At 37.0% G+C, this 21040-nt stretch overlaps 2 protein-coding genes across 9 annotated transcripts in view; one reads left to right on the top strand and one right to left on the bottom strand.

Moving 5' to 3' along the window:
* Nup98-96 (nuclear pore complex protein Nup98-96) overlaps nt 1-21040 on the bottom strand; it is a 40165-nt gene that overhangs the window by 14996 nt on the left and 4129 nt on the right. For 4 of the 6 annotated variants that reach the window (XM_086991662.1, XM_086991661.1, XM_022806976.2 and 1 more), the window contains one exon: nt 4732-4948. In XM_086991662.1, coding sequence (XP_086847788.1) covers nt 4732-4810 — 79 coding nt within the window. In that variant the 5' untranslated portion in view covers nt 4811-4948. Of the gene's footprint in view, nt 1-4731; nt 5168-14287; nt 15104-21040 lie in introns of those variants that run through there. The other 2 variants (XM_086991663.1, XM_086991660.1) reach the window with 2 other exon arrangements.
* PMP34 (Peroxisomal Membrane Protein 34) overlaps nt 9248-21040 on the top strand; it is a 28606-nt gene continuing 16813 nt past the window's right edge. For all 3 annotated transcript variants that reach the window (XM_022809358.2, XM_022809357.2, XM_086991667.1), the window contains exons 1-5: nt 9248-9665; nt 15112-15288; nt 15631-15758; nt 16539-16787; nt 17177-17375. In XM_022809358.2, coding sequence (XP_022665093.1) covers nt 15154-15288; nt 15631-15758; nt 16539-16787; nt 17177-17375 — 711 coding nt within the window. In that variant the 5' untranslated portion in view covers nt 9248-9665; nt 15112-15153. The remainder of the gene's footprint in view (nt 9666-15111; nt 15289-15630; nt 15759-16538; nt 16788-17176; nt 17376-21040) is intronic.

Below are 21040 nucleotides of genomic sequence, written 5' to 3'. Positions count from 1 at the left end.
GCAGCAAATGGCACACTAGCGTTGTTTCGCCGTCGTTATATAGGCGGCTAACTCCGACCCACCAGCGCAGATCTAACCGGTTGTAGCTGCTCCAATTAGCCAATCACAGCCGGTTCTCACTGTATGACTCTTAGCAATGTAATAGCTCACAAGCTATAGACTTGACGTTGTGAGTTTGTTTGGATTAAGCAGCCCTGGCGGTGGAAACCCGCATGTAGCAGACAATTTTGCAATGACAAGGAAAGTAACAACAACAGCACACGAGAAAGAAAAGTACAATAACATGATATGAATCGAAGATTCAAAGTTAACGATATCAATTTTAATTGGCTAAAAATATATAAGGACAAACAATTTTATTGTATGAATACAAGAATCGTAGTTGGATGTCAACAGAAACAGAGTGCAAATTATGGCAGAATAGCATAATATGACATTGTTAAAAATTATTTCTAAATCACTAAACATTAGCCCACACACAGAAACTACCAAAGTACACTAAACTGAGCTTTGTTATGATGCATTCACTTGACCCCTAGTTAAATTAATTAGAATTTGCTTGAAATGTATTTAACGGGACTAAGGCAGGACGTTTAAATCTTGAAGAGAAGTGCTGTTTTTTAGTAAATTGATGTATGCGTGTAGAAGTGCGTACAAAGGGCCCAGACTGACCGATGCTTTGAGATAAAGGCTCCTCAGTGCAGATGCCATAAGCGACCTCGCTATACCGGAAACAACTATCTATATTTTATGTTAATAAACTATCGCTGAAAAACAGACAGCCGAGAGTAATAATCTATGTCAGGTACGCTTTAAGACCTATCATACACCGCATCGACAACTCATTAAAGGCTCTCAATTGACCTCAAAGAACCATTTATACAAAAATTGATATCTTCATGAAATGTTTATGTGAAATGCATTCGGAAACACCAATTATGTTGCCCATATATAATCTAATTTGGGAGTGATATCTAATTATCTTGATGAAAGTCAGAGTCAGAAATGTTTCTTGTTTAATCAAAAGGCCTATGCCAAAGGGCTTTCTCTAACTAAAAGCGATATTTGTCATTATTGCTTAACGTTTCCGTATCGGAATTGTGTACCCACCCATGATTCTTTTCCGGACGCCTGATAACAAACTTGTATTTTATTATACCAACATAGACAAGCAGATCTAAGCATATCATCAAGTCATGCCACAATACAGGTATACTTGCTGTCTGTCGTAGAAGTAATCTCAGGATCTGTACTACATAGCTCTGAGAGCTCAGGTTTCATCCATGTCACAAGTGTCCATTATTGGCCCCGCAGTGTTCATAATATGATAATTACAAATCTCCTTTTAAATGAACAATATCACACAATGAGAAAGTTTATTTTTGCAAGCTAACCGAACATATTTTTTTACCGAAATGTTTACACAAACCACTTGGGAAATATTTTTTTATGTTGAGCAGAGAGTTTTCACAGAAGGCGAACCATATCAGGGTTTTAAAAGCGCGGATCTGCCGAACGACAAATAAAGGATTATATGACAGAGGTTTTCTAAGCATCCGCGAATGGAAGGCACCAATTAATTTTTGGCAGACGCCAAGTTGACTATGTTCGGGTACTTGCATGTCCAATTTCAGTCACGCCTTCGTTTTGAATGTCGCTTCAATTTTTTGAACGAAGTTTGCAGGAACGATTGCTAAATTATTATTTATTTCAACCGTTTCGGAAAGAAAGGTATAATAATATTGGGTTATCGAAAGAGTATTAACCGTTTTTCCACCTAAAGTCACCATATATATCAAGTAATAAAAGTCGCCCCGAATCGGCGTTGGTGTCATTTGAAATCTAAGATTTGGAAGTAATAGATATGCAAAAATTGCTAGAATTCCTTTATTCAGACTTAAAGTAGAGCACTTTTTGAGGTCAGTGAAGTTTTCGCAAAAAAAATCGCTACTTTGCAATGTTATTACGGCAAAGATAGGCAGTTTTTGCACAGACCTGTAAAAAATTGTACTGTTTTTGGTCAAGATGCAGTATTAGACGAAACGGCCTGAAGTTGGCTCTGTCGCTTTTGTTCTAAAAATTTCAATGTGAACGGTGCTCGTCGGAGTAGTCGACTCGAAGCGGGCCCGATACGGAGCAGCCATAAGATTGCCAAAGAGCTTAACATCTACCACCAAATATTTTTAGACCATTTAAAACAAGCTGACCACAAAAAAAAGCTCGATGTTGGGATGCGATACGAACTGGCGGTAAAGAACATCCTTGATCGTATTTCCATGTGTGAAATTCCTCAGAAACGCAACGAAATTGAGCGATTTTTAAAACGATTGATTACGGATGATGAATAATTGATTACATAAAACAATATCGTGTGTTTAGAAAAATCTACTCCACATTTTGTAGCAAAGTCCAGATTGAGGCCAAAGTAGGCGATGTGATGTGTTTGGTAGAATTGTCGAAGGAACCCTCTATTCTGAATTGTTGGCGTCTTACACCACTATCGGTTTGGACCTCTACTGTAATATCTAGCAAGCTAACAACTGAAGAATATTAGCTGGAACTAGTAAAAACAAATGACGTCGTATTCTAGCATTACAATGCCAAACCACACGCATCTTCAGCTACTTAGGAAACATTGAATTTGCGTAAGAAATTTTAATACATTCGCCATATAACTCGGGTCTTACATCATTAAACTGTTCTGTGTATAAGAAATTGAGACAATCTCTATAGAACTATCTTCGTTTCGTCAGAAGTTTCGATGAGAGAACGCAAAAATTACTTGCCACAATTGTTCGTCCAAAAACTACAGTATTTCAGTTAAAAGATTATAACGTTTTTCTGCCAGAAACGTGGCATAATTTGCGCATATTAATTTATTAATATGACTTTACAACAAAAAAAGATTTGAGTTAATTGCCAATTACAAAACTGCCAACACTTTTTCAATAGCTTAGTGTATGTTCATCGTATAAAACCCAGTAAAAACTTCAAGTTATACCCGTGAAATCACAGAGAACGCCACTCGTAGACTCTCGCTTGTGTAAATTTTATAGCAAGATATCCAAATAATACTGAGTGCGCACGAAGTATTTTATTGAATAGTGGAGTTACTGCTACAATTGTTAAACAAGCCTACAAACAGGTATTTAGCACAGATACTAGCGGCTCATTAGCATCAACGTTACTAGGCGAAATAAGCCCAGCAGTATTGCTGATTAGGAAAAGAATATGTTATTTACAATACGAATCAATTTGAGAATCGACATGAAACATTAAAGTGTTTAGACCTTTAGCGTCTAGTATAATTAGAAAAATGTCCTTAAAATTTCGTGGTCACGTAATAAAAAGGGTATGGCGCTATCCTATGATGCGTAACTGCTACTAGTAATTAAGTTACCACGCAACGTAAAGGTGGCTCCATCCAACTGCTATGTGTATCTTTACACATACGCAAAGCTTTGAACAATTTCTGTACTAATGTAATAGGAAACGAGAAAAGAAGTGTTTAAACTGCACGTGACTTCGCCAGTTTTCCCCTTTAATGAGCAAAATTATTCCGCTATATTAACTGCCACTACGTTTCCTTGCCGTACAGGTCCTACAACATAAATGGGATGCGCATCTAATGAAGTTCTTATATGAGATATAGTTAGTATAAATAAAACAATTGGATGATCACGGTTTTTAGAGTAAGTCATTATATTCACGAAATTACCAGCAAAACGAGTGGGTTATACAAGAAAAGTCATATTAGTGGTTTTGGTAAGTGGTTTGACATAATGCACACATTAATGTCAGGGAAGCTATATTCGGTAGGGTCTATTCTTGATATTATCTTCTAGCTGCTCTTCTTCTCGCTTGACAGACACCCTACAAGACCTCATAATTTGGACTCTTCGGCAGTAAAGTTTTCGCCGATACCATAAGTTTCAGCACTTACGCTAAATTCGTCTGGCCGATGTGATCTTCATTTGTTTATTTAATCTATTACATATCTTCTAATGAGTTATTTCTTCAAGACTTTTATACTTAAGCATTTGTTTTTGAATACCAAATACCGATATATACTTCTGTCAATACATCCTTTTCCATAGTTTGCGTGATTTGAAAAGCACACGATATATAAATTTCAGGTCTTCAACGCAGCTAAAAGTAAACTTACTTTAGGGTTGCGCTGCTTTTTTCGGTAAAACTGGTTTTATCTCATAACCATATCTCTAACCTATCTAATGCAATAAATTTTATTTTTTTAATAACAAGTCCATGAGATATGCACAAACATATGTCCCACCGTGGTTTTTGACATTGGATTTCCACCTAGTACTAAGTTTTTAACACAAAAAACTTAATTGGATTCATCGTAGTGACACAACTTATGTTATTAAACATCTTGAAGTATATGACCGTATGCCTATTCTCATATACCTATTGACATTACAACCGGCAGTGTCAGCTAGGTTTGTCAGTTGGCAATAAATGTTGGAAAACAGTGATATTTTCCATCAGCCAAATGTGATACTAAGATAAGTGATACCTTAAGTTGCACGTTTTACTTTCTAAGGGCAAAATGTTCTATATGAGAGCCAACGTACAAATTAGGATCTAATGCTCATCGAACAGGCGGTACATCTACTGAACCAGTATGCGGTCACCCGCTCATAATGCTTTGTACCCGAACCTAACAGATGATCCTTAAACATAATACGAAACTTGTGAAATGATACTCACGTTGTCCAAAAGCTGTGTTTGGTTGGCCAAACGTTGAACCACCGAAAGCAAACGGCTTGTTTGGCTGTTGTCCGAACATGATATATGAGTTTCTTCAATGTGGATGGGTTACAACGAGCCGGAATGGCCGGATCCCGTTCCTCGAGTTCCACACCCCGCGACTCCGTCGGTAAATTTCAAGGTTGTCTCTTACCAACGCCGGATATTTAGCATATCGCTATACACACCGAAACACAATTAATACGCACCCAATCCGGCGATTACACAGTCTTGTTTGGAATAGAGGAGATCGATGCTAGTTGTCTGTCTAGAGGTAAGCGCGCCAATTTTCAAATTTCGATGCACTTAATACAGACTGTGACTGACTGATTGATTGATTGAGACTATAAGTGCTGATCTGACCGGTAAATACACGGAAGCCAGCGAATTCCTGTCTAGGCTGATAATCATCAGATACGTATTATATGGTAGAATGCATAAGGTGAAAGGAAGGCATGACTTATAATTTGATTATGAATAATTAAACTGAGATGAACGATTACTCAAACTTCGACTTGTATTTAGTGAATTCTATGATTTTGCTTCAACTACAACTGAATATTTTCAGGTAACTTCTGTTATATTGATTTAATTAAAGCAACAATAGCAATACTATCTAAAGTCGATTAGAATCGTAGGAAAATTCTTATGATATGCGGAAACGGATGAAATTCAAGAACATTTAAACCAATAGATACAAGTGTTGTTCACCCCACAAGTCTTGCGGTTAACTATAGAAGATGTGCATACGTACATAAAGAGTTTACATTGATCGACTATTTTTATTGGCTTAGAGAAAAAGTGGCACGGCCTGTGCGTAAAGCCAGGAATACCGCGTTATAAAACAAGACGTTGTTTAGGAACATCAGGGGAAAGCTGAGTCTCTGCTATTTTCATGGCTCAAATTCGCGCGAAATTTTAAATGATGGCGGGAAGGCTTTTGAGGAAGGATCTTTGACAAAGCGCATTGTCGTCTAATTTATTACTGTCAAACTAGACGTGAGAGTTTAGACGGTAAGATTAACTAAAACTACAGAAACGTCTGTCGTTTCCATCGCCTAAAAAGGTAATTTTTTTAAAAAACAGAAGACAGCTTGTTGCTTTTATTAGTTGTCGATGTTACAAAGCTTTTATAGAAATGCGTTGCTTTGTTTTGTGCTCTGTATTTTTATTCAAAGGGCCATAATGATGAACATTGGAATATTTAATCATACCTTTGAACTTTCTCTATTTAAGCATACATGTTGTGTAGCGCCCATTTTCAACTATAATATTTTATACTCAGCCTATATATAATAATATTATATGTAATAAGCCCCACACAGACCTCACCAATAAATTGTGTTTGTTTATCAATATTTGATCAGTTCAATATAAGAATTTCTCGTCATATATCGTTGTCAACATTACTTGAACGTTTAGAACATGTGATTAAAGTTGCTTAGAAGACGCATGTATTTATTTTAATGTTCACTTGACACCATCTAATGGTACAGTTCTATGCACTGTTGACGCTATTTTTGCTTCCGGCGTTTGGCGGCGAACGCACTTGATAGGGTCCAGGGTTTGACATAAGATTAGCGGGGCTCTAGATGTGGGGTTCTCAAAGCCTGTAACCAAACTTTACGATACGATGTGATAGGTCAGTGGATGAAACGATTAGTAGCCATTCGCTAAAATCATTGGCGCAGTGTAGAAAACTACAAAGTTGCCTTTGTGAGGTGGCTAACAACATTGTCGCGTGAAGATTAGCGGGAACACTGAAGTTAGTCTATGTATGATATTAGCTTACCATAACAAATGTTACTAACCTTGATAACATGAAAAATGTTATGAGAAAATACGTGAGATATAATAATATATGAGAAAATGTTATGAGACAAGTAAAATTCTATATTTAATATGGCGCTTTCATTATCCATAAGTAAAGGAGAATTATACTTACTTAATACTACAAATTATGAAGTGGTTTCTAGATTTTGAAGATCTAATATAAGAATCTCTATACACTTTTCCATTCACTGTCGCCAACTTAGCTCACATTACATTAAAAAACATAAGAAGACATAACGTAATAAAGAAAAAACATAAGGAAAACATATTTTTATCATTTATGTACCATTATATTAACTACTGTCAAGTCAACTGATTTGTGCCATACTCTAGCCTAAACAGGGTTATCACGTAGCATATCGCTTTTTTATAAACAGTTGAAAGGGAATCAAAACTCCCTTTAATGTCGTCCATTTGTTGTTCCAGGTTAGCAGCACAAAATCGAGTAATAGTCGCGATCCTCTGCTTTTACAGAAACGATTTCATAGCAATTCTATTGGCGTTTTTATATGTGTATTAGTCAAATAAAGTGCAACGTCAACCACAAATGTAGGTACGGTTCCATTAATACCTTGTACTAGATATGAATGATAAATAAGTCCGACCTCCATTAAAAAAAGAATGCAAAAATTGTGATATCCACTTGATAATTTAAAAGAAAACTCTATCTCTTCATTCATTTTCCACGTTAAGGAAAGATCTGGCACGCACAGGCGTGAGTGGGTCTATCCTATCTATAGCAAACTTATAGCATTTTTTATGCCCTAAAAAGCATAGCAATAAGATCATGAAAGGAAAAAAATCTATAATATAACATAATTGTAGGCACACAACGTTGGTAGTGATAAACTCTATTTAGATTGTTCTGAAGGGTACATGTAAGGTGTATATTTGGAGCAGATAAAATGGTTCTGTTGGGCACCAACCGTCTAATGAAATGCCTGGCAGTGGTTCTGCACGTTTATTTATTATTGCACCTATTTCTACGTAGGTTATAATAAATACAAGACTGCGAATTCACTTACAGAGTATAGCCACTATTTTAAATTGCGAGAATCAGTTTGCTTGCATTTCCTTAGAGATGTGCGGATCTAGCTTCCTTCATGCACTGAAACGTGAGACAGTGGACCCCTGACAATGCTGGTGCATTAAGTAGAAGTAGCAGAAGTTCTGTCTTGACCACAATTACGTTCACTTAGATGATTAGCAGATTACCCACAACTTTCATTTAGTCATGGTCGGAAAAACCGTGTCCGAAACAGTCTCAATGTTGACATCATCGTCAGTCTCAATGCGTGTCAATTTAACGGTGTTAAGTCCTTTACTTCGAGCGAATATCCTACAGCAGTCATTGTATCAACCATGCCATAATAATTATTAAATTGTCATATATGAACGGATTTTATAGCATTTATTGTTTCACGGTGGTCAGACGTTCGGTTGCTGATCTGTGCTCCTCACAAAATTTAATTTAGTGATTCCGGTCACTCTAAGTGCTTTCGTATTTAAATGAAATTTATTGCTACTATGTAAGTGAAATATTAATAATCAGTTCTAGCAAACAAGGTAACCAATGCTGATTTTAAATAAACGGGATGTATAGTGTATTGCCTATGGAGGGAAAGCATAAAGTTCATATTAACTTTAAGAGAAGGATGATAATATTACCGCAGTCATATAACTCATATAACCAAGCTGGTGAACAAACAAGCAGATTTAAAAATGGCTTTAGATAATTTCGCTCGTTTCAACGAACGAACATATTGAACGCGTTATTCTATTCGAATTGGATAGTCAATGCCAGTTACTTAAAATATAACTGTTTTATAAATAATATGGAAAGAGAATGATTCTGTTTTTACCGGCTTTTCCGACACCCTGAATGTTGTGGCAACATATTATACATTTTAGAACAGAATGACGAGTAAATACGAAATATTCGTATATTCAACGGTCGGGTTTTGGAAACAGTAATAACGTGGTGCTTCATGTTTACCGGGCCGTAAGGGAAATCTAATTTTGCGAAGCGAAATGGAGCTTAAAAAGAAAGCATTGACGTCAAAAACGCAGAGAAAAAGAACAAGAAGCGCGAGACTTAGCTATGAATGACGTGGGAGAAATGCCACTAAGCCGATATAGATAAAGAACAGCAAAGAGGAATTTGAAGCGTATCCATTAATTTAACAACAATAATGGTTAGCAGCCAAACAGTTACCAATATCCATTTTGTGCGTTTTTCTTTTTTCTTTTTTTTAAGCGAAATTTTAACGAAAAGAAGGTTGTTTTGACCTTATTTTCGAAGGAAGGCCCGGTACTCACATTTTTTTATTGTAAAAGAACAGGTGCGCGAACAAAATTTCTTGATTCACACAACAACAGAAACAATCGTACAGTTCATAAATTTTGCATGCCAGCTTAGTCGCTTAGCTACATAATGTGTTTCGCTTGTTTGCAGGTTTACATTTTGATCGGTTTCTCACCTCTGAGTATACGATAAGCTTTTCGATTTGAATAGAAGTACATTAAAAAAAAAAAGTCATAACGTCGTGATGCTGTCTTATTCCACCATACCTTCGAATCAAGCCCACGGACAAAAGAGAATCACCACACCTATTCCGTGTTCATAATTCATCCATTCATCCCCCCCCCCCCCCAGTGACATAGTGTTTTTGTTTTTGTACAAAAAATAGTAATTATGGGCTCGCTGGAAAAAAATCAGTGAGATTTAATTTTTTCTTCTAGCATCACGGATCACCCTTTCTTAGAAATTCAAAGAGGACATAAGTGCGTTTAGAGTAGTACAGTGAAATCAAATTTTTACGAAGAGATTGTACCGATCGACCGTTACGTCGTTGATTGCGGTGAAGGGCAGCCTTTGTTCTTTAGAGAGATTGGCTAAGTGACTTGATTGCTGTGGGAGAGAACAAGAAATACGATCTAAAGCATACAAAGATGCGCCCTCCATAAAACGTACAGGCAAAACATATACACAGTCAAAACATCAAGAAGTGGGTGGAATATAGAGGAAAAGGTCGACCTTACAGTTATCCTGGTACCTAAAGGCAAGTACTGATTTACGCACTAATGTCAGCTGTGACAAGTTCTGGCACTGTGTTCAGGAAAAACACATGGTTAGAGCATTACCTTTGTGTGACAATCTAATTTGCATAGCTAATATTTACCCGAAGCTTGTTTTTCGTTACTGCAAATCATGCTGAGCTGCATCATGTACATCATAGATGTGGGTCTATACAACCATTACTAATTATGTAGCATAATTTGCAACGCACAGTTACGCAAAACACTATTCTATAGTGTTGCCATAGTCCATGTTTTGAGAGTTTGTATTCACTTACATACATGTCGACTGTACAGGATTCACGCTCAAGATTTATTACAAAAATGATTTGAGGTTTTTAAATTGTTACTGGATGCGCCTGAGCTGATGAATAAGATAATGCTTTTTCTTGGACCCGATATCAAGAGAGGGCTTTCAATAAGTATCAGTTACGAGTTAGAAGCTAAGACTTCGTTAATAGGCACTGCAGACGCTAAAACTAAAAGCATCCTTTTTCGAAATTTCTATTGATGGATGGATGACTAAAATCAATTAGGAGCCTTAAGTGTGCTCGAAAATAATTATTCTTTCAAATGTCATCGACATGTACTTTCGGTGTGTTTACGTCGCATTGGGCACCTCGTATCGGATCTACTATAGCCGAGAACTTTAGAAGAAGGCTTTAGAAAGAACGACTATTAGCTAGAAAACAACATGATTTTCTGCCCGGAAAAAACCGGTTTGGTTATCTCCAGTGGTACTAAACTAAACATATATAGGAAGCATACTTTCGCCAATGATAACGTTAAAATTATTTGACGGAAATTACCAAGGGCGTTTTATAATCTGGCCAAATATCACACTGCTATAAAAGCACGTAAAAAATGAACAGTGGCACAATTTCAGATATCAGTTGCTGACATACGAATATTCTCCTAATAATACAAATAGACTAGTAATGTAGCACGCACAGGGTATTTCTAACAAGCTTGTAGGTTTCCATTTCTTAGATTCGAGATCGTTCGAGAGTCACGTTACTGGACTTCGTCATATATAAATATCATTGCCAAACAAAAACGTGTCGTTTGTGTAATATATAAGTCTAGTTCACATGAAAAGTATTCTCAAGGTGGCCTCTAGTTGTAGCGCGTCTTCATTAAATGTTCCAGATATTTTTGATTAAATGTCTTTTGACACTCGTAACATCGTATCCGAAAACAGGCAGATAAACTATATTATCAAGCTGTAACCATGTGACATTTAAATAAATTTGAGTATGTCCTTAAATCATTTCTATATTTCAAGTTTTACGTCCGGTATCGCCGTTAGTCATTCCATCAAACGGCTGGTTTCCAGCACGGAACAAAGTCTGCCTATGCCCGGGTTCGAACGCACAATGTGCCCCTACGATTAGCAGACAAATATGCTACCCACGAAGTTATTACGGGGACCTAGGCAGCCTAGTATTTGCAGGGCCTTGCGGCACTTATTTAGGGCGTTCATACCTTTTCTAATTAGTTCACACAGCCAAAAGACGTAAGCGTACTTGGCAAAGTAACACATTTTATCACATATACTTTGATATGATTATCGCTTCGCTTTTAGTTTGTAGGTAAAAGATTATATTGCAGTTGTTAGCCTAACAGCGAACGTCTGGTCTCGATTGGCGGACTATTCTGTATATCTGTAATCTGACTATAACTGAGCGCGTGGGACATACAAATTAGGTTTTTTTTTTATACAATATTTTCACATAGCAATGGAATATTATTTTGAGAGCATAGGGTGTTGTATACAAGAGGACGGATTGGGATTTCAAAGTCATTTTCAATCTCGTTACCGCAACGTAGTCAGAATCCTACAGAAAACATTTACCACACTTGGCTAATCCCTGATTTGTCTTCTCGAACCGAAGTCGTTCAGTGGCAACCACCAGCATCGAGCTAGCTCTTAACGCTTCATTTGTGGTAAAAGGCACCGTAAATATATGGCCAGCTGTTTCATAAAGAAAGAGCGAGCGTCAAACAAAGTATTTACTTGCGTGAAAGCCTTAATGATATCGTAGCTAATTCGCACGTTGCCCGACCTTTGCTGTGTGCAATTAAAGCGCAATGTTTACAGTAACCTATCTTAAACTGACCTGTAGTTCAATGAAATTTCTGTGAAGATACATAAGAAATATTTTCATCGACGAGGGTTAAGCAGAAATGTACTGGATTAATAATGGTATTGTTATCTAGCTGTTGAGACGTTTAAGCGCTGGTCTCGATAGTTATATAAGGTTGTTTTAAGGCTGTTTTTATATAGGGACGAAACCTATCCTTTTGAGTAGACACTTTACCTATCGTTTGATGTAGTTAATGCGGAATATTGCCAGTCAAAATATAACAGATTTGTACATGAATACTAACCTAACCTAACAGCTAACCTAACCTAACCTAACCTAACAGCTAACCTAACCTAACCTAACAGCTAACCTAACCTAACCTAACCTAACAGCTAACCTAACCTAACACTACCTAACCTAACCTAACCTAACCTAACCTAACCTAACCTAACCTAACAGCTAACCTAACCTAACCTAACAGCTAACCTAACCTAACCTAACTAGCTAACCTAACCTAACCTAACAGCTAACCTAACCTAGCCTAACCTAACCTAACAGCTAGCCTAACCTAACAGCTAATCTAACCTAACCTAACAGCTAACCTAACCTAACCTAACAGCTAACCTAACCTAACCTAACAGCTAACCTAACCTAACCTAACAGCTAGCTTAACCTAACAGCTAGCCTAACCTAACAGCTAACCTAACAGCTAACCCAACGAGTAAGTCATGTGAATTTTATAGTTGCGTAGTCTGCTAGCAAATTCATATGCCAAATGAAATTGAACATATTTTCAGTTGCATTATTTAGATTTAGCGAATATTTTTTTAATGTCGCCACCTATGATTCTATTGAAACAGCGTGTAATGTAGTTTCAAATTGACTGTATCAATCGATGTTAAAATCGATCAATATTTAAGTAACTATTGTACGGGTTCACCTGGAAAATGGAAACAATTTCCGTGCCATTAGAATGTTCAATCAGAACAACCTAGACACCAATTCAATCAATATAATATTGTCTAATCTTTAGCATCACTACAAATCAAAAATGCCGTTCTCTTCATTTGCATCTTTACATATCAGCCTTCCAAACTAGCCTTAATGTGGCTTCGAATTGACTTGATAATGCATTGAGAGCATATTTTTTTATCCTGAAAGAACTCTTATCATTAGCAATACTGTTATTATCAACGTTCGAGTCAAATCCATTGTGGTAACTGTAAGATTATGGTAAACTGTCGTCAGGATCATCTGTTTCAAATTAAATAAAAATAGTAATTTAGTTATGTTGTAAGCAAGACGTTCCTGTTATGCATAATTTTGGATGAGTTGGCCGTCATAAGCTCAGAGTATGAAGGCCAAAAGACCAAAGAAATTTTTCTTCGTAAGTGCTATCCATTTGGACGCAAAGTTCATTTTTCTAAAGGAATGAATACGTTAGGGTGTGCCACATCCATACTCGATCACGCGAGGGACAAATGCTAAAGGCTTAACTTCATTCCGAGCTTGAAAGGTTTATGGAGGATAGTTTTTCTGCTGAACTAAATAAGAATACATTGGCTTAGAAATAGTTTACGTAATGCTTTATTAATATAAGGGTAATCTATAATTAGACAGAATATTGATATCAAACCAACCGAGAAGAGTCTATAATGCGCAAGTCAGTCGTCGGCGAACTTTCGTTAAAAGGAAGAATACGCTGTCTTAGCATAGAATCATCTTGCTATGCCGTATGCTGAATAAAATAAGTGAGATTGAAGCATTCAACAGCGCTCTACTTGGTACAAAAGTTTAACCGCTGGGCCTAAACGTCCATATTCGTCAGGAGTACAGTTAGGCCTGTTAACATCCTAACATGACTGTATAGTAATGTTACTTTAATTTATTTTGGTCATTTTACCTGACCGAAAATGGTCAACGAATTTCCTAATATACTGCGCATGTTTTTCTAAAATTGCAAATCTTGACATCCGGCGACGAGATAGGGACAAAGTTACCTTTAAGGCGCTATATTGAACAGCGTTCACGAACACAGACAAATCGAACTCCGCAGCTTTAAACAGGAGCGTAGACATATTTTGTATAACGGTAGCTGTCGCTACTATAATAACAGGTGTCTTAATGGAAACACTGCAACGTCCGCAATGAAACTGTGCACCCGAATCGTCCGGAGAACAACTTCAGCTAGCATGCAGAGAGCTTTTTCCATGATTAAAAGTTACCTCACAGTTATCATTCCACACTTTATTAGACCCAAGGTAAATAGCTATGGATTCAGGCGTCAGCAGACACCAGATATTATTATGTATGAATATGCATAGCTAAATGCCAGATTTATGTGAACACTGGTTTGGTTAAGATCCTGTGCTTATTACGCAGTAGCAGCTAATCTGTACTCTAGGGGGCATCAAGTAGAGGGAAACTAACAGTTTATTAGTTTATACAGTCTAAAAAAGAGATTTACATAGTGTTAGCACATACGCATGTGGCATTTGAGTGGTAAGCTGGTTACTTGCCAAATTTAAGAGATGGGCCAGGTTCGAAACTGGCCGTACCACACTTCGTAACGGAGAAGCCAGCCGTTCAAAGCAATGCCTGATTGAGTCACTGTGTGTACAAGTCGTGAAACTCGAAATGGTAATTTAGTACCACACGTAAAATTGTTGGCATGTATTAGAAAAAATACGCACGTAAAATGCACTCCTTATTTATAGACAGCGAGGAGCTAATCTGCGTAGTTTGTATGTATAAATCTAGTACGTTGCCTCCGGAGGCTTTCTAACAAGCTATTGTGTTTGTGTTTCTGCGAAACTACTATTTTAATCCCACTTGGTTATTTAGATCATAATAACTGTAGTTGTGACAGGCCGATGGTGACGGTAATAATCGTCTGTATTGGGTCAACAGCAGATTATCCTAGACATAATCATGGTTGCGGTAATTTCGTTAATTATATGTTCATTAGTCTTTTCAAATGTGTAATTCCATTCTCTTAAAAACGCGGACACAACTTCATGAAGTTCATATGTATGGTTTGTTTCCTATTATTTGATTTATGAGCGTTTTACGTAAACGCTGAATAAATGAAATTCTTTTTAGGTCGAAACTACACGAATTTATTTATGTTTTATTAAAAAATTGTAAGAATAAGTAATGAAATCTAAAAGGATAAGTATTTTTGAAGTTTTATGCCGGAGATTTGCGATAATCAATGACCCTAGACAACCTGTTAACAACTCTGTACATGTCAATCACACTATTGGCCTCAGGTGCTACCGTTTAGTCAACGTAAATGCTTCCATTATAAAATTTATACATGATTTTTATTGTCCGCTGACAGAATTGCAGTTTCACATCGTCCGCTTGGCTATTGCTTGTAACAATGGCGCTTTCAAAAGTTCTGGCAGAGCGCCTGTTTACTCACGAAACATTAGTACACGCCATTTCGGGAGCTGCTGGAGCAACCGTAGCGATGAGTCTTTTCTATCCACTGGACACGATCCGAAGCCGACTTCAGGTAGGTCCTGCTTCAAGAACTGTGGGGGCAGTTTTTCTCAGCTGTTCATAGACATAGACGAATGTGTACCTCAATATCTTATTCATTTGAGATAGTAGTTTTGTTAAGCCTTCTAGCATTTTCATTCAGTAGAGAATATCGCTGCTATGCAATATCTTCCAAATACTGCACGCAGTCAGCAGCCCCTCTAAACGACTGCTAAAGCTTTATATAGGCTATTGTCAATATTTGTTAAATTCATGTTGTAGTTGTCGTTTGTCTTTTATAATGACGAATACATACATGTTGAAACCTCTATTTTCTTCAATTGGATATGTTGTCTCTTTGTTCATGGATCTATAGGTGGAAGAGGGACGAGAATCGAAATCCATAGTTGAGATGTTACGCGACATAATGGAGTCCGAAGGTTTTGAGGGAATTTATCGTGGCCTAAGTCCTGTACTCCAGTCACTCTGGTGTTCGAACTTTGTGTAAGAACTTATGCAGCGTACTGAAAACATATGAATCAAAGAGAATGATCCTATTTGATCGTATACAAATCTACAAGTTCTATGCATTTGTGGATTTTGCGGGCTATTATTTAATCTTGTTACCTGCTAGTATGCTATATGGAAAATTCAAGTTTCTGGGATTGCATACAAACCGAATCTCCTCAACTATTCTGGGAAGTAGTCCGGTCGACATTTTAAAAAATGACATTTTATTCAACGCTTTCATAAGATTCTATAATGCGTACGCCGTATACCAGGACTCGATTAATAACTGATATTTGAATGAGGAAGTACGTCTTGTTCAATGGTAACATTGCTTTGACAAGCAAGAAATATTTTGGGGTTAGCTGACAGTCGTTGTCGTCGTTGTCTTCTTTTTATAAAGGTGCACAGATGGTAGATACATACGACCTGAAGTAATTATTTCGATTAGCAGCATACAGTACGACGCTTTTGATGATTAGATGCTATATCGAGCATTTGGGCCTTTTTATGGTTGAACAATATACAAAATCTGTTATAAAACATCTCATCTAACCGCTGACTGGTTTAGCTCAAAATTACCGAAGCTTTATTGGAAGTGATCAAAAGTCCCTTGTCTTCTCACTCTACTACAGCCTATTAATTAATCAATCAGGTAAGAAGAACATCGGACAATCAGCGTGTCTCGGTTTATCGAAAACGTCGTTGCCTTTACAATTTTGCCATTAGTGTAAATAACTTTCATGATTTGCCTTTTTTCGTGTTACGCAATTTTAGATATTTCTACTCCTTCCACGGTCTACGAGCGGTGTTTAGTACTGACAGGGGCCATTCCGCGGGACGCGACCTTATGCTAGCGACTATTGCCGGAGTAATTAATGTGATAGTCACGACTCCAATGTGGGTCGTTAACACGCGTATGAAGATGCAGGGCGCAATAGCTCAGTACGGCCCACATGACCAAGAAAACCAAAGTGCGAACTACAAGTTTCGAAGCCTTCTAGACGGACTTATTACCATATACCGGTAGGAATTATTAAAGACTGGAAAATGGAAGGGTGTCGCTCGATTTTATTTTTATTTAGGATACAAATTGCACGAACCTGTGTCTAAGCATTTCTATTACAGTTAAATAAGGCTATATGCGTGAATAAAAACCAATGCATACTCATGGTTGCATATCTATTACTTACTGAATATGAAAGAGAGAAGAAAGTTTTTTTACTCTACATTTTCAAAAAATGGATTCTACTGAACAAAAAAAAGCACTAAATACGGATCGAAAGATATATTAATCTAATATGCTGTATATGTAATATGTTCTAGTAGCTTTCGATATATTAATACCAGCGTAATAACTTGGTCTTGCGAACACAACCAATGCAATTTCATAGTTATCTGATGTCATGTTCCAGGGAGGAGGGAGTGCATGCCTTATGGTCATCAACACTTCCATCGCTTATCCTTGTTTCAAATCCTTCCATACAATTCATGGTGTACGAGGCCCTCAAGAGGCGCTGCGAGACTCTCGGTATTGCTTTGAGCGCCGGTACAGCGTTTTCGCTAGGCGCAATCTCGAAATGCATCGCCACTGTTTTAACCTACCCTCTGCAGGTGAGTTTCTTTAATATCGCTTGCAAGAGCGTGAATTTTTTAAGCCCAAATAATCATCAACGCGCTATAAATATATTGTTACCATACGTTAATTTGCCCTCTATGTAAGCTTCTGTAGTCACCAGCGTTGGCCGACATTAAAACTCCGCTTGATATTTGTTAGCAGTTCAAATCCCTTAAATCTAAGGGTATTTAACTAAAATTCATATGACCAACTTGCTAAAATTTATTGAGTTTTTTTTTGCTGTTATTAACGTTAGCTGTTTTATACGAAAATTCATGTGGCAGTTAGTGCAGTTTCCATTCTTAAATGATAAAACATATCTATTCAATTTTATTCGATATGTGCATAAAGAGATCAAGCGAGATCATAGTAGATTTAAAAATCTAAACAAAACTGTATGTACGAAACACGTTTACAATTACTTTGTAAACCTTTAACATTACTCGGAGATGAGTTTAGGTTCGTGAACATCGAGGTACAGAGCGAATGAAATATCAGTTGTTCCTTCGAGATAATCCCTACTGAATTCAATGGCTTGTGCCACCGTTTTTCCAATCTTTGAAACAGTTTTCAGATTCAATTGCAGGGATAAACACTAGCTCTATTGACGTTTCACTCGAAGTCACCTCAGGGCATATTCCTTTGAGGTATTTCGCGAGTTTTGAAATGAGGAAAACCCGTAGGAGGCTAAATTAAATTTTCTTTTATCCAAATCCGGTTTTTGTTTAACTGCGTTAAGGCTTTTCTGAAACAGCTATCGACGAGTCTGTATTTATTGGAAATTAAGGTCCCTCAACACAATCCTTGCTGTGGGCCTTCTTGCCTCAAAATAATTGTTTAAAGTTGCCCCGCATAACTGACGTGAGATGTATAACTCCTCTGCGAGTCACCCGAAGATAATTCGGAAATCCTCCAAAATAAGTTGCTTTGTTTTACAGCGTTTTGCTGTAACAGGCCTTCAAAACGTAGCATTGTAGACGTCACTGGTGCATTCAACATTGACTGGTCGCCTAATTTCCAACAGCTTTCAGTACCATTAGCAACCTACGCGAATTCTTCATCTCATCCTGATATAGAACACGATGCGCAACTTTTAATTTACAATATTCGCTACCTAACAAAACGAAACCCTGTCGAAAGTCACTCATTTAAAACGATTACAAAATGCGAACAGACCTTATTATCTCACGGGTTCCATTAGCCTTTGAAATCATTTAGTTATCTTTTACTATTGATTTTGAACTGATCAGCAGAAACAATCTTGGTATCTTCTTGCATACTTACACGGCATAGTTTAATTATAGAGATCTGGACCTTGCTCACTCGCCTTTAGCTAACAAATGTCTTTAGCTAGACTAATGCAGGCTGTATAACCATTCGGTTTGTGGCGCACCTTTTTAAGAATCAGGTTATAACTGCTGAAAGGCTTTCTTTCTAGATAATTTTGTCATCCTTCAAGGATCTAGTCTCGCCGTGATATGGCTGTATGGAGGGAGGTAAAAGTCTGTAGCTAGAATCCTCATCAAGTTATATAAATGTCATTATTTCTAGAAAAATAGACGATGTGCAATTTCTAATGTAGAAGTTTCTTTTCCAAGCCTTACTTTGGCCAATAAATCATAATGCCCAATAAGATTATGCGTTTTTTTTAATAACAATGACGCTTTTCTATTTCTCTATGATGCTATTTCAGTTGGTACAATCGAAGATGCGCCACAGTAATGATCACAGGCCTATGATCGAGATGATGTTATACATCATTCGCAATTTTGGTGTTGCTGGACTTTTCAAGGGTCTTGAATCAAAATTGCTTCAAACAGTCTTTACAGCCGCTTTCATGTTTATGGCATATGAGAAAATTTCTTCAATTGTTTTCCTGTTAATGCGCTTGAAAAATACTAAAGCCAAGGCTTAAAAACGTTCCTCTGTAAACAATTCTAACAGAGCTCAAAATTGTGTGAAACTTCAAAAAAAACTTGTAGCTTTCATTTTATATGCGCATGCATTCAATAGGGTGTAACCATAACTTCGTCTGCAAAGGATATGATGTACGCTAGAACCCACTGCCTAATTACTAAAAATCAATGACTGTTAGTAGAATAACAGTAGTGGAATGTCGTTGTGAAGGTTTCTCAAATAAATTATTATTAAGACGGTTATTTTTTTAACTAACTACGGTCTGTCTGAAGTGCAAGCAAGTAGGTTGCTAGACTTGTGTTAATAGCCATATTGTAAGTGCAGTTTCGTTAGTAGCCAGAGCACGGAAAAAAGTAAAACTTAAAAAATAGTTATAATCCTGTTTGGCATATAAAAGCATGTTGAATTAACACTATAGATCGATTTTAGATATGTTTGTTGGATAGGGCTCGCTAATCAGTGAACAAAGTTGCAAAATACTGAAAAAACATTAAAACTAAATAACGAAAAGTACAAAAAAGAAAGGATGCCAGTATTAAAGACTAGACTGCTGGTGTTAGCATTTCAAATCCCGTTGTGATTAAACCTCTGTAACTGGAACCTTGGTCTTTGTACTAGCAATAAAACTGAAGGATTACATCTCTCATCTTATATGTCTTTAGAACGATATGTAAGTTGATAAACCGTGGTCAGTCCTGTTCATAGGAGTGCCGAAAAACTTCACAAGAATTAGGAGTTCATTAGAAAAAGGCCGCGGTTATTATTACAAATAAGCAACCTTAACAACTGCAATTAGTTCCGCGCTAAGCGCTGCAGCTGGATTGCAAGTATTTATGTATATAGTCATCTTCAATACATGTATTATAATCAACAGAAAAAGTTATAATAAACTATTTTTCTATTATTTTATTACCTGTTTGACTGGTTTCTTCGGTTATCTAATCAATTAGTTAACATTTTGGCCGGTCGCCGTGTCGGCGAATTCTGCACACTGAGTGTTTTTTTTTTGCCTGTGGCAGTCGAATTGCTTTTCATGTTTGACGTCCGGTAATTAAGCCGATAGGCATTACTTTAAAGGGTTTGCTCCCAGCATGAAACAAAAAGTGTGTATGGCTGGGTTTGAACCTACACCGACCATATGTCCTAATGTTTACCATGTAAATTTCAAACAAAGCAGGTGACGCTTGCGTTTGTCAAGTAATTTTTTCCTCAGTATATCAGAAAATAGCAGGTAGTTGTCTATTTTCAAGATACAATTTTTATCCCATTTTTTTATCAAGGATGTTTTTCGAGTATCCCTTGTATGTAGAAAAAGTACGTATAGTATTTGATTACCACACTTAGTATTAAACAGCTAAAAGTGACTATATGAATTTGCAGCCAGTTCAAAAGATTTCCGTAGCTGCGCTTTGTAACGCCCCATAAACTCAGGATTTATTGCGGATGATCGTTTTGATACAACAATGATAAAATATCCGGATTAGCGGGTTGACTCGCAACCTTAAGGAATCACGACATTTATGCGGCGTTTACTGAGAATGTACGCCCGCTGGTTCTCTTTCAACAAAATCAAACACAAAAGTCAAAAGTGAAAACTATGGAGTTTATTGTGAACTTGATTAGATGGACAAGAGTCGAGCATAGACTACTACTCATTTGATTTGACTTTTCTATCACATAAACGAGAAACAGATGCCCGGCCGAAAAATTCAATTTTTGCTTTGAAGCAGAAGATACCAGTGAG

This window comes from Varroa destructor, unplaced genomic scaffold, assembly GCF_002443255.2.
Source record: "Varroa destructor unplaced genomic scaffold, Vdes_3.0 BEIS01000005.1, whole genome shotgun sequence".
Taxonomy (NCBI): domain Eukaryota; kingdom Metazoa; phylum Arthropoda; class Arachnida; order Mesostigmata; family Varroidae; genus Varroa; species Varroa destructor.
Note: the sequence above shows the minus strand (reverse complement) of the source record. Positions and strands in the feature narration are given on the sequence as shown.